Source organism: Liolophura sinensis, chromosome 4 (assembly GCF_032854445.1).
Source record: "Liolophura sinensis isolate JHLJ2023 chromosome 4, CUHK_Ljap_v2, whole genome shotgun sequence".
Taxonomy (NCBI): Eukaryota; Metazoa; Mollusca; class Polyplacophora; order Chitonida; family Chitonidae; genus Liolophura; species Liolophura sinensis.
This window is the reverse complement of record NC_088298.1, coordinates 11,997,617-12,015,441: the sequence shown is the minus strand read 5'-3', so window position 1 is coordinate 12,015,441 and position 17,825 is coordinate 11,997,617. Positions and strand designations below refer to the sequence as shown.

Genomic DNA, 17,825 nt, shown 5'->3' with positions numbered 1-17,825 from the left:
ATTTTAGACTATGTTGGTGCACTTAAATCGAAATTCCAAATTCCAAGGATCTACATCAGCCAGCTTCTTTACCGTCAGGTAACTCGGCGAATTTCGGTCCACATTTATAATACAAAAATCCATGAAATTAACAAGAAGCTGACAAACAACCAATTGGCCACCTTCTGGAGACACCGGGGACTGATCCGACCACAAAAGCAAATTCTAACCAACGACGGAGTGCACCTAAACACTCTAGGCCAGGAACTGTTCTACCGGTCTATGAAACGTGCTGTCTGCGCCGCCATGGGAGGCCACAAATAAAAATTGGAAATAGAGAAGGAAATCAATTAAAGAAGAAGACAGGGAAAACAATAAGAAGACCCATGGGACCAAAGAAACTTAACAACCAGGAAACGAAGACCAGAAACATGAAAGACATCATGACAATAGAACTATCTCTTGCTTCAACTAAGTGGATGAGGCCTGACATCCTTGCTCCTCATTTATACTTGTCGCACCTGTTACAGGCACAGGTTTCCAGTACGCTGGTTTTTCCTGGACGGCGTCCGGTATAAGTGGCGGGAGCTCCTTAACTCCACGCCACAGAGGAGGAAGCAAGAGAACAAAACTGTTAACCAATAAATAAAAGCACTACTGTTGTTTTCTCTCTGTGTAAATTTCTGTATAGGCAATTCATTGTAATTCTTTAATGCAGATCTATGTATTTCTAGTGTAAAGATAACGTTAATCTCTGTAAATAGCTTACTATTTATCCCCTTTCTGTTAAATGACCATGGCAGCATTTGAACCTATACAATAAGCTATAACATGCTACCACAAAGAGGTTAATCCCACTAATTGACTCATGTACATATGTAAATAGTATACCAACGCACTGCTGTTATGTAACCAAAATATTCATGTGTTAAAAAAAAAAATAAATAAAACACTGATTTGATGGGTCACGATATCCGACAGGAAAGTGGCCCTAGAAACCAGTAAATAACACATAGTGTAAAGATATAATTAGTAGGAACTACGAAAGACAAAACATTGTCAAAACTTAACTTACATACTTTACTCATCTATTCAGGGTAGAATACTATGTTAAGCGCTTCGTGGGCACATGTAGGTCATAGCCTCGTTTTAATATCGATTTGGGGTTTCCCTGTCTGTTGCGTGAACATATGGGTATGTCGGAACAAAATGCGACAATTTAATTGTGATTTCATGTGATACATGTTGATATTCTCATATTCTAGAAGTTGTGCTGACCTAAAATGTGGAAATATCAGTCAGATGAAGTTGTGCTGACCTGAAATGTGGAAATATCAGTCAGAAGAAGTTGTGCTGACCTGAAATGTGGAAATATCAGTCAGAAGAAGTTGTGCTGACCTGAAATGTGGAAATATCAGTCAGAAGAAGTTGTGCTGACCTGAAATATCAGTTAGATGAAGTTGTGCTGACCTGAAATGTGGAAATATCAGTCAAGTGAAGTTGTGCTGATCTGAAAAGTGGAAATATCAGTCAGAAGAAGTTGTGCTGACCCGAAATGTGGAAATATCAGTCAGAAGTTGTGCTGACCTGAAATGTTGAAATATCAGCCAGATGAAGTTGTGCTGACCTGAAATGTGGAAATATCAGTCAGATGATGTGGCTTTTGACTGAATTGAATTGACTGTCGCGTAGGTCTAGGTGATCAACGTTTGCTAAGATCGTCTGTATGTACAGCTGCACATCGGCCTTTCCCGTCATGACATGAGCTGTTATATTTATATCATTGGTGTTTCACGCCACACTCACGAACATATTACTTACACGACAGCCCCTACAATTTGAATGGAAGGAATCCCACGACCATCACCTGTGAGGCAAATTACGCTGTCTAATTTATTATTATTTATTTATTTTTTTTGGTTTATTTGATTGTTGTTTTACGCCGCACTCACCAGCATTTCACTTATACGACGGTGGTAAACACTACGGTGGGCAGAAGCTAGGTAGAGGGGCGGACCGGAGAGGAAGTCAGCATGCGAGTTGTTATACAAAAAAAAACCTTCTTCAGGCCATAGACGATCTGCAATTTGTATATGCTATATGATATATGTTTGCTATTTAATTCACGCCTAGTCGTAACGATTATACCATCAGATGGGAGAGCTAACAGCCTACTTGTTTTAAAAACGTCCCACCTCCTCCCCCACTCTTCCTGGAGTCGGGAGTCTGGAGTCACTATCAAAAGAAATCATCGTCATCACCCTGCCCGAAATTATTGTGAAGCATTTCCACTACTGATATGGGGATCCGAAAATTTCAACCAAGCGATAAATGTAAATACCAATATTGTCACGCGCCTAACATCTACTCTTGTTCAAAAACTACTTTTAAAACTGGGTTAAGCCTCTATAGATTCTATGACTGAATGACGTGACCACACACCGGAAATGTGGAGATTGTGCGATAGAAAACAATATATCAGATATGAAAATATTTCTTCTTTCTTTGTTCCACAATATGCACAGTCACACATGCCGTGCTCCTGTACTGGTATCTGAGTATGCGTCGTATATACATGTAGTATCAAATATCACGCTGCCAAGAAAGGAGCAGTGGCCAACACACTTTATAGTGTAGACCTCTGCACAAAAAACAGTGTTACCTAAGGGCCCACACCATTCCGGCCCTACTCTAAAAAACAGTGTTACCTAAGGGCCCACACCATTCCGGCCCTACTCTAAAAAACAGTGTTACCTAAGGGCCCACACCATTCCGGCCCTACTCTAAAAAACAGTGTTACCTAAGGGCCCACACCATTCCGGCCCTACTCTAAAAAACAGTGTTACCTAAGGGCCCACACCATTCCGGCCCTACTCTAAAAAACAGTGTTACCTAAGGGCCCACACCATTCCGGCACTACACTAAAAACAGTGTTACCTAAGGGCCTACAACATTCCGGCCATACTCTAAAACTAGTGTTACCTAAGGGCCTCCACCATTTCGGCCCTACTCTAAAAAGGTGTAGGGCCTACACCGTTCCTTCCGGCCAGACTAATATTATATGAAAATGAAACTCACACAGTAAGATATTTAAAATTAAAATTGCGCCGCGCTAATCCCCTCGGCCACCATTGTGTAGACTGGTGTTGTTATTTCACGGTGGATAAAATATCTAGCGGTACAGTCATTTTTTGATATATATAGAAAATCACATGTTGTAAATCTGATATGGTGATGTCAAGTGATATAAGTGAAGGTATTAAATATATCCTTCCACAAATTATCACCAATAAGTCAAAATACTCGTCCCAACACATTGTCCGTGTGTATGCTGTTATTTGACAATCTGATGTCCACAGCTCAGTGAATATTAACATGTCTTGTGTTCGTATATAACACCTATGCCTAGCTGATTGTCTTTTTCTGTCTGATTTGATTTATTTATCTACTTCTTTGATTGGTGCTTTACGCCGTACTCAAGAATATATCACTTATATGACGGCGGCCAGCATTATGGTAGAAAGAAAAAGGACAAAGCCCGGGGGAAACTCCCCACCATCCGCAGGCTGCTGAAGACCTTCCCCACGTACGACAGGAGAGGGACCGTCTGATTAGACAGGCAGGATTATAATGAGACGTGCAAATAACACTGTCTAGTCACAAATATTCCCCTTTAAGGCTCCTTCTTGTTGGATTATGTTTGTTTTTTTGTTTTTTTTGGGGGAGGAGGGGGCTAAATATTCCGCCCGGACCAGGAGTTGTACAGAGAATAGTCATTAGTGTTACGTTTAACATCAGTATAATCTCCTGTGCGTAATACGGGTTAGAATGTCATCAATCCTTGGATCTGTCTTGCGTGTATATGGGATGATTTTTTCCCCTTTACAATTAAAGCTTACAAATCAAGAGAGCACAAACTCAAGGTCTTTTTTGTCAGATAGTATGCATACAGGGCGGATGGGATTTAGCATTCATAACGTCACAGTGCATTTATCAGTGTACCTGGCCACAACTGTACCTGGTCATCACTGTACCTGGTCATCACTGTACCTGGCCATCATTGTACATGGCCATCACTGTACCTGGCCGTCACTGTACCTGGCCGTCACTGAACCTAGCCATCACTGAGCCTGGCCATCACTGTACCTGGCCATCACCGTACCTGGCCATCATTGTACATGGCCATCACTGTGCCTGGCCATCACTGTACTTGGCCGTCACTGAACCTGGCCATCACTAAACCTGGCCATACTTTTACAGAAAGGAAAGAATTTTTAGAACTACACGAACGTATGGAAATATCAAATATCCTCAGCAGTTTCCCTCAATTTCGAGAGAGGGCAACACTGGATCAAATATTTATATATATATATATATATGTTAAAGAGTAACATTTAAAGTACAAAAACATCAATTACTATTTTTGTGATGTAGGATTGCCGAGATAGCCCAATTAAAAGAAAGGAAAAAAAAAATAGACGCAACGTCTTGTTTCCGGTTTCTTTGAAATGGTGCATCTCATGTTCTCGTAAGAACTCCAGTAATAAAAAAAATGCTTATGCTCGTTTAGGTCTGTATGGAAACCTCTTCTGAAATAACTTTGGTTATACTTTTTGTTGTCTTTGAAGCTGTTATTTAGACACAACGCACTGGTCGTGGTTTACGGACTTGTATACATGTATGTATTGCCCAAACAGTTGGCTCTGTGTGCCATGTATACATGTATATACTGTCCAAACAGTTGGCTCTGTGTGCCATGTATACATGTATACACTGTCCAAACAGTTGGTTCTGTGTGCCATGTATACATGTATGTACTATGCAAACAGTTGGTTCTGTGTAACATGTATACATGTATGTACTGCCCAAACAGTTGGCTCTGTGTGCCATGTATACATGTATATACTGTCCAAACAGGTGGTCCTGTGTGCTATGTATACATGTATGTACTGTCCAAACAGTTGGTACTGTGTGCTATGTATACATGTATGTACTGCCCAAACAGTTGGTTCTGTGTGTCATGTATACATGTATATACTGTCCAAACAGGTGGTCCTGTGTGCTATGTATACATATACGTACTGCCCAAACAGCTGGTTCTGTGTGCCATGTATACATGTATGTACTATGCAAACAGTTGGTTCTGTGTGCCATGTATACATGTATGTACTATGCAAACAGTTGGTTCTGTGTGCCATGTATACCTGTATGTACTACGCAAACAGTTGGTTCTGTGTGCCATGTATACATGTAAGTACTGCCCAAACAACTGGCTCTGTGTGCCATGTATACATGTATGTATTGCCCAAACAGTTGGCTCTGTGTGCCATGTATACATGTATATACTGTCCAAACAGGTGGTCCTGTGTGCCATGTATACATGTATATACTGTTCAAACAGGTGGTTCTGTGTGCTATGTATACATGTATGTACTGCCCAAACAGGTGGTTCTGTGTGCCATGTATACATGTATGTACTATGCAAACAGTTGGTTCTGTGTGCCATGTATACATGTATGTACTATGCAAACAGTTGGTTCTGTGTGTCATGTATACATGTATATACTGTCCAAACAGGTGGTCCTGTGTGCTATGTATACATATACGTACTGCCCAAACAGCTGGTTCTGTGTGCCATGTATACATGTATGTACTATGCAAACAGTTGGTTCTGTGTGCCATGTATACATGTATGTACTATGCAAACAGTTGGTTCTGTGTAACATGTATACCTGTATGTACTACGCAAACAGTTGGTTCTGTGTGCCATGTATACATGTATGTACTGCCCAAACAGCTGGTTCTGTGTGCCATGTATACATGTATGTACTATGCAAACAGTTGGTTCTGTGTGCCATGTATACCTGTATGTACTACGCAAACAGTTGGTTCTGTGTGTCATGTATACACGTATGTACTGCCCAAACAGTTGGTTCTGTGTGCCATGTATACATGTATGTACGGCCCAAACAGTTGGTTCTGTGTGACATGTATACATGTATGTACTGCCCAAACAGTCGGTTCTGTGTGCCATGTATACATGTATGTACTGCCCAAACAGTTGGTTCTGTGTGCCATGTATACATGTATGTACTGCCCAAACAGTTGGTTCTGTGTGCTATGTATACATGTATGTACTGCCCAAACAGTTGGTACTGTGTAACATGGATACATGTGTGTACTGCCAAAACAGTTTGGTCTGTGTGCCATGTATACATGTATGTACTATGCAAATAGTTGGTACTGTGTAACATGCATACATGTATGTATTGCCTAAACAGTTGGTTCTGTGTGCCATGTGTACATATATGTACTGCGCAAATGGTTGGTTCTGTGTGCCACGTTTACATGTATGTAATGCACAAACAGTTGGTACTGCTTAACATGTATTATATGTATTAGCTGACGCGTTACATTTACTCACTTATTTGTGTTTTACCGCCATGGTGAAGAATTGGTCGCACATGCGAGGGTGGAGAGTTTACCAGGGGGAAGAAACTGGAATATACCACCAGAGATCACCACCGACCTTTGGTGATTTACTGGCGAACTTATTTCTCCTCTATAAATTTTACGAATCATACGTTGCTAATAATGAAGGGTAAACGATTAAGTGTCAATAAGATCTTCATATATACTTGAATATTAAAGACGATGTGACATCAGACTTCACTGTCACTAGCGATATATAGTGCACTTAGAATTTTTCCATAACTATTTATAAATAGTATAAAAATAACAGCATAAGTACTCGTAAGTACAGTTTTTGACATTTTGACAGTTGTTGTCCATCTTGCAATGCTAATTTCAATTTTGAGTTCTCTGGATTCTATTCGTTTAACACATGTCCCCTTTTACCACCTATCTATAAATTACAGCCCATGCAGGTGGAGAATTGCACTCCTGGAAATTACCCAACGACGCGTGTATGTCACGAACTGGGGCAGAAATGTACATTAGGAGTTATAAAGCACAGGCTGTTTTAGCTGCTAACTAACAGAGTTAATTCCTCTCTATAGGCGAGTTATAGCCATATAGCTGATATATATGATTTTTGAAACGTAGATAAATTAATTTCAGGTGAAGTAAAACCTTCCCATGGAATTATATAGTGGCATTTGGTATTCCTATACATACACAGGACTTCAAATTAGTAATAAATCTGTTTTTTCTTTAGAAATAGTCTAGTATTCTTGACACCAATTAGTAATACGGCTAGTATTTATATAAATCAATTAATTACAGGTCAACAATTTGTGTGCACCAATTATGGTAATAGTTTAGTATTTGTTTACACCGATAAGCATTAAGTATACTATTTGTTTACATAGATTAGAATTAAATATAGTATTTTTTACAACAACTACTATTAAGTATAGTATTTTTTACAACAACTACTATTAAGTATAGTATTTGTTTACAACAATTAGCATTAAGTACATTTACAAAAGACATTTTCACAATTCTTACATTTACCCACATTTTCACTAACACATCAGGAAGCCGTTGTTGGATTGCACATGTTACAAAAAGACATAGTTATTCATTCTTTCCAACAGATGCGATCTGGATAAGAATGCCGGAAACCGACATTGTGTAAGAAAAAGTCTAAAGAAAATTATTATGTGTCATATTTTTAGAAATCACGGGGCCATCAGCGTATAGACAATTCCAAATTTGGAACAGATATGTTGTCATTTATAGGCGTCTTTTGTAAAACCATTCTCAGATGAGGGATAACGACATATTTCATGATTTTTTGTGGGACGTGTGTCAGGACAGAGGGTCAAACAACAACTACAGACACCTAGGCTGCGTCCGGTGTTCGCTTCCTGAACGATTCTGCACGTGGTTAATCTGCTTGGCTTAGTTTTAAAGAACGTTTATAACACGTTCCTGAGGATGTCGTGCACAAATACAACAATCGAGCACCAATAAGGAAATAGAAATATCAACTGCTTTTTTTCCTCCTCACCTCGAAAAGAAAACAATATACCTGCGAGATTTTGAATAAATTTCATTCACATAAGATACTGAAGCAAAGACGTCCGTTCAGTAAATCGTTCGATTTAAAACTCTTTAGCATAACATTATTTGTTTACAGAGATTTGTAAACTAACACTTTAAGCAGCGCGCCAATGGCTTTTTTCTGTTTGTTATAAGATTCTGGTGAAAGGACAGGAAATCGAGAGATTTTACGAATCTTTAAGATGGTTCTGGATTCTGTTTATAAGATCAAGAGCAACTGTTTGGCGATGATGAAAAGTTAGCAGTAGGAGGAAGAACAGAAAGCCGAGCGGTTTAACATACTGCGACCAGAATTTTAACGGCCTAGTAGAAATTCGTATGTTTGCGTGTGCTAAAGTTTATACAGTTTCTCTGGAATCTGTATTGTTCTGATTGCCTTTGTGATGTCCGTAGCAGCAAAAAAACTTACTTAATTGTTACAATCACGAAGTCTATTGTTGAAAATTAAACTCGAACAGAAACGTAAGAGTTAATTCTTGTTAACAAGAGGCGTGTATTGGGAACATAACTGGAGCATTATAGACGCACAATAACACGTCTGTGTACTCCGGAAGGCCAAAAAAGGCTCAAAAGCCTCAGGCGATTTGTAACAGAAAAAAAAGCTGAACAATCTATTATGTCGCGTGACAAAACAAGATCGGTGGATTTTCCGTGTATAACCCTTAAATGCTAATCTTGTCAGAGATGTATATGTCACCGGGACGGCCACACTCTATAAACAACAGGAAAGTGAAGAAAAGTGCGTCATCAGTAAATCAGTAGGCCTATACCATTTGTGCAGGCAGGCAGGGCATTGACTAGGGCCTGGATACTATCGACAAACATTGACTAGTGGCCACAAATTTCAACACGCCTGGCCTGTTGACCGACAACAGCATATTTCAAAGCGGCCCGTTGACTGATGGCACAGATTTTAACCCGTCTTGTTGGCTGATGGGCACAATTTTCAAAAAGGGCTATCGGCTGCTCGCCACAGAATTCAAAGCTGTTATCTGATGGCCACTTGTTTCAAAACGGCCTGTCGGTTGATGGCAACACATTTCTAAACAGCCTGTCGCTTGATGGTCATATACTTCAAAGCGGTCTGTTGGATCATGGCCAGATGCCTCAAAGCGACCTGTCGCACTGTGTTCACGAGATCAGTAAGCCGGTATCATATTTACAACGATCGACATGCAGTGAATCTAGTGTAACATATAAACTCCTTGTTTCTACAACACTTAGGGCTCGGCCAGAAATCCACGTATAACAAAGTCATTTTAAAAATGCTTAAAATAGGAGTCATTTAATAAGTTAAGCAATGGCAGACCTTAAAGGGCTTTAATATCAAGGTTGTCTCTTGTAGTGTTCGAGAAAAGAAAAGAAAGATTAACGGATGAACAAGAAACAGGTAATGCGCAGATAGCTGGTAACGGGTTTGGAATAACACAGCTGGTAGTCTGGAATGTAAGGTGAACAAAGAAAGACCCCGATATGAGATACGGAGTTATTAGTGAATTAACTTTTGTCACCAACTGGTTTCTAGAAGGTGGACATGAGCTTTACGACACATTTGAAGAGGAAGGGACAGTGGCTCTCATGCAAATTAAAGTAATTTTGTTCTATTTGTGAACAACTGCAAGATTAATTCCATTCCGTTTTTAAGGAATTCTTTATGATGCAGGTGGTTAATTGGTTGCCCACATTAAAACGATAACGCACGCGACGATATGATCGTTATTGGCTCGGATCGACAGACAATTAACTGTCTTCCGTGTAATGTACACCTATTCTTACAACTACCTTAACCATTGTAATGGACATGGGTCTTCTTATCTGTCAACAGCTAGAGAGCTATTCCATGTGACGAGGTATTCAATAACTTCAAGAACTTGTCAGTCATTTTGAGTCTGTGGGAAGTCAAACCCAATGTAGCATTACTCTAACGTCGTAGCTTGCACTTTGTATAGTTAAGGTGGATAAAACAGTTCGATTATGTACATGTACTACAAAACTGGAGATTGGAGCTAAATGTAGCCTCTGTCCAATTACCAAAAAATGTCAATAAAATAGGAAACAAAATGTGTCCATTTAACAATCACCGGCCTTTCATAAACTATTTCGTCCAAGGACTGAAATATTAGCGAATTGTTTTTAAAAGGCTGTTACGGTTTAATCGTTCACATGATCTTGTGTGGTGTTTGTTATTCTCTGACGATCATTAGCGCTTTACTCGCAGAAACACCCATATATTGTAAACAAAGTAACAGAATTGTCTAAACATCATAAATTATTTGACAGCTGAAATATACATTTCATGTCAGAACTGAGTGTTGTCCTTCGCATACGATACTTAAAATCTTAAATGAAGGAATAAGACTTTCTAAGCCTTCTAGATTTGTTTGAGTGCTTAAATTAGAATGTTGTTAGATTGTTGTATTTTATCACGGAGAAAAGAACTGTAAATATCGCACAAAGTCAAATGGAGAAGTTTTACATAAAATACGATATAAATATAGTTACAATTATCCGCCGTAGGCCTGTTGTAATTTTACATAACGATGCTTTATATTTGATTCCAGTTCGATTCTTTGCGGTTCATTAGCTGACAATAAACTTAAGATTATTTTGTACGTTTACAACACATTGCCTATGAAACTACGCTATTGGCTAGTTACAGTTAGAGGAGAGATGTTCATTTACAGGAAAAGACATATTAACCCAACCGTCATGGAATTTTAATGTAAATAAAGCCACAAGTTGTTTTTACGGTGAAGTAGGTAAAATACGGTGTTAATTTCTGGATTATGGTATAACTGTTAGGTGCAACGTTGTGGTACCAACAGACACAGTCCTAAAAGAGAATATTTCCGCCACCTAATCTAAATATGACATCATTCATGTATAAATATCAACGAAAATTAATCATTCTCAAATCAGATAGCAACCAGTATTGTGTCGTTTACAGGTATGTAGTCTCGCATGTATAGCTAGCAAAGATAACAAGCCACATGTATAGTCTACCATCGTTACGCCCCATTGTTCATATAGCTGTACATGCCAAGGTTGTTCGCTTCATTGCTCATGCTAATATAGTTGTCTCCGACACGGTTAAATAGACAGACTATTAAGTGTGGTCACTTATACTTGTTCTGTCATACGTATCTATGTACGCACTGCTTATCTATAAGTATCAACCATTTACAACATTCAACCGAACAATGATAGCAATAAAAGCGACGAAAGTGGTCGTTCACCCTGCGTGCTGTAAGCTTTTCCGGAATGATTTGTAAGAATAGCGAAAAATTATGGAATTGCCATGTAGTCAGCACAGCTTTCCTCATATCGAAAAAAGAGGAAAAATTATCATTACGTTTTGTGATAATTTACGAAGACTTTGAATTAATTTTCCGAAAAACCAAAATTGTGTGGCTATTCATGCTAGATTACAGACGTGGATGAATAAAGCTGTTTTAGAATATTTCCTTCGAGTAAGAATAAGGTGTACTCCAGTGAATGTTCAATTATAAAGTACAAGTCGTTAACTCAGTAAAGCGCAAAAGTTGATACACAACCGGGAAGAAAACCAATTAACACTGGCCTACTAAACATTCAGTCGTATGCATATAATAACAAGACTGTTATCTATGATTCAACTAAACTGATACACCGAGTCATTAACGTATATAGAGTAATACATTCCTAAAGAATATCAGTGTTAATTGAGGTGGGAGGATATACAGCCATTCGGATGAAGTCAAACACGATATGAATGAAGATAGATACAAAGCCGATGGGATGCGGTATGATGAGAATAGATATTAGTATGTGGTATGAATGCATAATAGCAGATGCGCGCGAATGGAGGTGCAATGTGTACTACATGTAGGCCGTATGGTATTGTGGAACTTTGACGAAGTTTAAGTAGAGGCATCTGTGGGATGAATGGTGGTACAAGTTGTATAAATGATGAGACGGGTGTCACGAATAGAAACCAATGCTTGAAGACACAAGATGTACTAAAAACAATAGTGTGGTGTCAATGCTTAGAGACAAGTTTGGGAGGTGTAAATGACAATACATGCGGAATCAATGCTTGAAGTTACACGAGGTATAAATGACAATACATGCGGAATAAATGCTTGAAGTTACACGAGGTATAAATGACAATACATGCGGAATCAATGCTTGAAGTTACACGAGGTGTAAATGACCATACATGCGGAATCAATGCTTGAAGTTACCCTAGGTATAAATGACAATACATGTGGAATCAATGCTTGAAGTTACACGAGGTATAAATGACAATGCATGCGGAATCAATGCTTGAAGTTACACGAGGTATAAATGACAATGCATGCGGAATCAATGCTTGAAGTTACACGAGGTGTAAATGACAATACATGCGGAATCAATACTTGAAGTTACACAAGGTATAAATGACAATACATGCGGAATCAATGCTTGAAGTTACAGGAGGTATAAATGACAATACATGCGGAATCAATGCTTGAAGTTACAGGAGGTATAAATGACAATACATGCTGTATCGATGCCCGAAGATACACGATACATAAATGACAATACATATGGTATTATCAGTATCTGCGTGAGCGAATTAATTTTAATAAATTTAAATGTATAATAAACTATACGGCGAATACCAAGCCCCATTGTATGACACTGAAGAGACGTTTTAATTCAGTCAGCAGGAAATTTAGATGGTTTATATGTGTGTATACTTACTGGTGATGATCTGTGCGTGGATAACGAGGAAGAGGACTGAGAAGAGCAGTAGATAACGGGTAAGGCTCCAGGTGCAGACCGCCATGTTGGCCGTGACACTCACGGACTATAAAAATGTGGTGGGGGCGACGACGGCTTGTACAGGTTTAACACACCGACATGTATATCAGCTATGTAGTACAGCAGTTTCCGCATACATAAGTGTGGGCAAGTGTAACCATTCATAAACACTGACATACGTTGTGCCTCCTTTAAAAGGGCAATTCAGAGGAAAAGTAACATAAAACACGCCGAGAAGTAGTGAACAATTCTACACACAGATTTTCACAAATATTTTGAGATAAAAACTTTAGTATTCTCCAAATATCATTTCCAAAACAGAACCCAGTAGTTCAAGAACAGCCATAAATCAGTGCTGCTGAAGGCGTTGTTCAGGGCAAATTGTCATCCGATGACTCCGTTGTTCATCACTGCTGCTGTTCCAATGTGCAACAATTCGGCTGTCAATCCAGCTGATGTGCCCGCCAGTAACTCACATGACAGGCCGTTTGTTAAAAACTCCGTTAGTCCAGCTGTTCTAGCTGTCAATAAGGCACGTGAAATGATTTTCTATGTACGGTTGTTCAAACACGCCAATCTAAGAGTAAGTCAACAGTTCCATACTTTTCACACTTAAACTCAATGCTTGTATAATAATCCACGTGTTCAAACACTGATAAATCGATCCACAGGAGAATCACTTTGAACATATCTTGCAGAAGGCAACCTCTTACTATTTCTCGAATACTAGGAGATCGCTAATGGTCTCAAGCCTCGTTTAAGTGCTGCAGGTCAGGCTGTGAGAAGCACACTGAGCTAAGTGCGGGTGCACATGCGAAGAGCCTGAGGGAATTTCACGAGGTGTATGTCACACGATATTTCTTACTACTCGCATGCGTTAGCCAGGGTTGCGTCTTAAGTCATACACTCAATCTTCTATGGTATATTCTCACACCAGGTAAAACATTCTTGTCACAGTAAGCCGGGCATACAGACTGTGAGAGTGTTCAGTTATCAGTAAAACGCGATGTTCGCAGCCAAAAAAATACGACGAGCCAGTTAGTGCAGTCACTTCTCTCCACAGTTTCGATCCTGTCGTTGTAAAATACAAAACGACAACCGCTCGTACATACACTAGAACACACCACCACACACGCGATGTTTATACAGTGTACGAGCCAGGCAATCTGCAAAAGACGAACAGTTAATTAATGTCTCACAAGTGTGAATCAGCTACAGGTAAGTCTCAGCTAGAAGTATATTATTGGCGGAAAAAGATTTCCGGTAAGTGACTGTGGGGTTTTTTTTTCTTTTTTTTTTTTGCTTTTTTCAATGTTCATTATCAAACAACGTCGACATTATCCAAATCTGTGACAGACAAACGCAGTGCTCTATTCCCCCTTATAAATATGTTTTATTAACTAATACCCAGCTGTGTAATACGACATAAGGAATTCCAGGGAATGGGAGACACTTTAGTTTTCATAGGTGAATTAAACTGGAGTGCGCAGGTTAAACCGATGACAAATTACCGACCAGCTTTCCCAGATGTGAAAGGTATAGATGACAATTCATGCGTGTTATATATGATGTAGAGAATGTGAAATAAATTCACATCTACATGCATAACAGATCATCCGGTTAGCTTCCCGATTAACATTGTTCTTGGGCCCCTATATACACTCGAAAAAAGTATGTGTTCATTTTAATTGAAAGTCTGTTGTCTGAGTGATGTTAAACTGTGTTGTTATTGTAAAATAATACTGTTTCATGTCCATTATTGTAATTAATAGAGCGTAATGACCCAGGAGTCTCTCACCAATGCGGTCGCTGTGAGTTCAAGTCCAGCTCATGCTGGCTTTCTCTCCGGCCTTACGTGAGGAGGTCTTGCAGACACCTACGGATGGTCGTGGGTTTCCCCCGGACTCTGCCCGGCTTCCTTCCACCATAATGCTGGCCGCCGTCGTATATGTGAAATATTCTTGAGTACGGCGTAAAACACCAATCAAATAAATAAATAAATAAATAATAGAATATGTGACAGATTACATTTTATAATCGCTCAAACAACTGACTTTCTGTTAGATTTAACGGAATGTTTTCCCGAGAGTGCATACATGTTCAAGATCAATGTATTGATTAACAATGTGGTCGAGAGTGCGTACATGTTCAAGATCAACGTATTGATTAACAATGTGGTCAAGAGTGCTTACATGTTCAAGATCAATGTATAGATTAACAACGTGGTCGAGAGTGCGTACATATTCAAGATCAATGTATTGATTAACAATGTGATCGAGAGATCTTACATGTTCAAGATCAATGTATTGATTAACAACGTGGTCGAGAGTGCGTACATGTTCAAGATCAATGTATTGATTAACAAAGTGGTCGAGAGTGCGTACATATTCAAGATCAATGTATTGATTAACAACCTGGTCGGGAGTGCGTGCATGTTCAATTTGTGTAGGATTTCTTCAAAGCAAGGACAAACCCGCCGCACGGCGAAAAACCAAAAATAATATTTATTAATGAATTAATAAATGAATGAAATAAATAAATGACTGCGTAAATACAAATTACCAGTGCTCTTGGCCAGCTGTATATCTGACATTCATTGCGATTTGTCCCACAGTCTGCATTCAGCTTATGCATATTAGAAGTTTACAATGAGTAACATTATTTTAGTCGTATACGTTCCTTTGTTACACATTCGTGCATTCTTGGTATTTCCATTGTAAACTGTATGCCAAGTAGCATGTAATGTTTTGTAAACGTCTCCGTCAGTTTGGACTTGCATGTTGAAACCGCTCTCGTCTGCATCCTTTATGGACATGCTACCAGATACTTGTCACTTCTCCCCTATTCCATGACTATTCATTTTTACCGGAGATAATATTGTTTGTTTCCTTTTCTATCTCTCTCTCCCTTACAACAGTCCGGAGATTCTGTCCGTCAATAACTCGAGTTTAGACCAGATTTCCGCAGGGGGAAGGGGCGTTAAGGCTACGATGCCGTGTAGGGGTTGTCTATAGCAGATATAGATTTAGAGGGTTACCGCTAAACCGTCTCTGTCCCTCACTGATTCCCAACCCGTCCAAGACAAACACCCCCGTCAAACACAGACAACATGAACAAGCCAGTGTAAGGGTGGGAAGGAGGAGAAAATGCTCTGTTCCTCTATAACACAGATCTAGAGGTCATTCTACAGGGTTTTCTTCTAAGACATCTCCAAATCGCTTTAGATTCCATTTACCTGCATACGTCTGCCCAGGCCTTTAACCCGGCTGGGCTCTGTCATCTGTCACTTAGTGCATCACTGGCCTTTCCACCTCTCCCGCCTCCCCCTCCCCCTCTTCTAACTCTCCCTCACTCACCTGTGTTCAGTGGATACTCACTTTACGCAGCCTGAAGCAAATATACACTACAAGTGATCTTCAAACTTACGTCGCTGTGGCGCAGTGTCCAGCATTTTGCTCAGTGTCTCTCTATCTCCCCAAATAGGCTCGTGCGTGTTCAATTACAGCATCTTAAAGTCCTGTATATTCCCACTGAGCTTACAGAATGACTTTGTACATCTTAATAAAGTAGCCGGATCAATTAAACAAGTCAAAAGACATTAATGCTTTGCTCTTAGTGCACGTGTCTTACATCTACAACGTGCGTGTAACTACATCGCACACGTAACCACAGTCGACTAGTGCTGAAAGTGTTACGTCGCCTTGCTAGTTACGCGCATAAAGGACGTATACATGCATATGTACTCTATAGAAGTGAAGCGGGTGCCAGGTTTTCCAAGTTTCCGGCTCAAACTTAATCTATGAAAATATATAACAATGGATGCGTTTTGGTATATGAGAGTAACTTACATACAGGTGAAAGCTAGGTGAATCTGAATCCAGTCACCACAGGTGGGGCGTAAGTTTGCCCTAACATATCCAATCCTGAGGGTCACCTGTCCGCACACACAATTAGCGCAGATGTCCGTGTCTGCCCTCGCCCGCAGCCCGTGGATATCTGTCGTGACGCGGTGAGCGGGTCAGGTACACGAGATCTACGGCCCAGCTATAACATACCTTCGACGAAGGGCCACGGCTGACAGCCATCCCGTCAACCGTGGCTGGGTGACCTCAGCGTGTAAAACAATGCCCAGACACCTGGAGGAAAAAGTGGGGCAACTTCGATCGCCTTCTACATGTACAATGTTTTCGGTTTAAACTGCATTATTCAAACATTAAACTTGACAAAAGAACCTAGCTAATGTATACAATAACAATTTAATTCACAAGCTAAACATTATATATACAGGTAAAGCAATGAATAAGTATTAGATTTTATTAGAAACTTTCTGCAACTTCACCAGACTGATTCAAACAGTGTGCAGACATATATACTACATACTTACACACAGAATGAGTGTTGTTTATACTAGTGCGGTGATCTTTTGTGACGTCTCATTGCCTAATGTATATGCATGTATGTATGCTTGGGGTTTTACAACGTGCTTAACAAGTTTTCAGCCTTATAGCGACGAGGAGTCATTAGGTACATTTATTGCGTCTTCTCGTGGCAGGGCGAGTCCATCCTCCCCAAATTGCTACCGCCACTGAAGTATCACCGAAGACACCAGACATTACACCTCACCCAATCAATTTATACTGAATCTATGCGCCTGACTCCGAGCCAACCAGTCCTTTTTCCTTGTCCTAGCCTCTCAGCGCTCAGCGCCAAAACGAGGCTGCAGCAAGTGCCATGTTTAAAGTATTTGGTATGACTGGGTTTGATCCCAGGGTCTCCCGATTTCGAGGGGGTCGCTCTCACCATTGGGCCACCGAAGCCGTCTCCTAAAGTGTATTACACAGTATTTGAAACTCTTACCTATCAGCTATTGGTCGATTGGTTGAATAGATGTGGATCACACAGACAGGCAGACTGATTTCGCTTCCGTCATTTATTTATTTATTTATTTATTTGATTTTTGTTTTACGCCGTACTCAAGAATATTTTACTTTTACGACGGCTGCCAGCATTATGGTGGGAGGAATTGATTTCTT

At 39.8% G+C, this 17,825-nt stretch overlaps 1 protein-coding gene across 1 annotated transcript in view; it reads right to left on the bottom strand.

The window, feature by feature from the left end:
* Positions 1–12,817, bottom strand: part of LOC135464422 (receptor-type tyrosine-protein phosphatase T-like) — a 36,639-nt gene extending 23,822 nt beyond the window's left edge. The window contains exon 1 of the mRNA XM_064741849.1: positions 12,733–12,817. Coding sequence (XP_064597919.1) covers positions 12,733–12,817 — 85 coding nt within the window. The remainder of the gene's footprint in view (positions 1–12,732) is intronic.
* Positions 12,818–17,825: the final 5,008 nt, after the last annotated feature.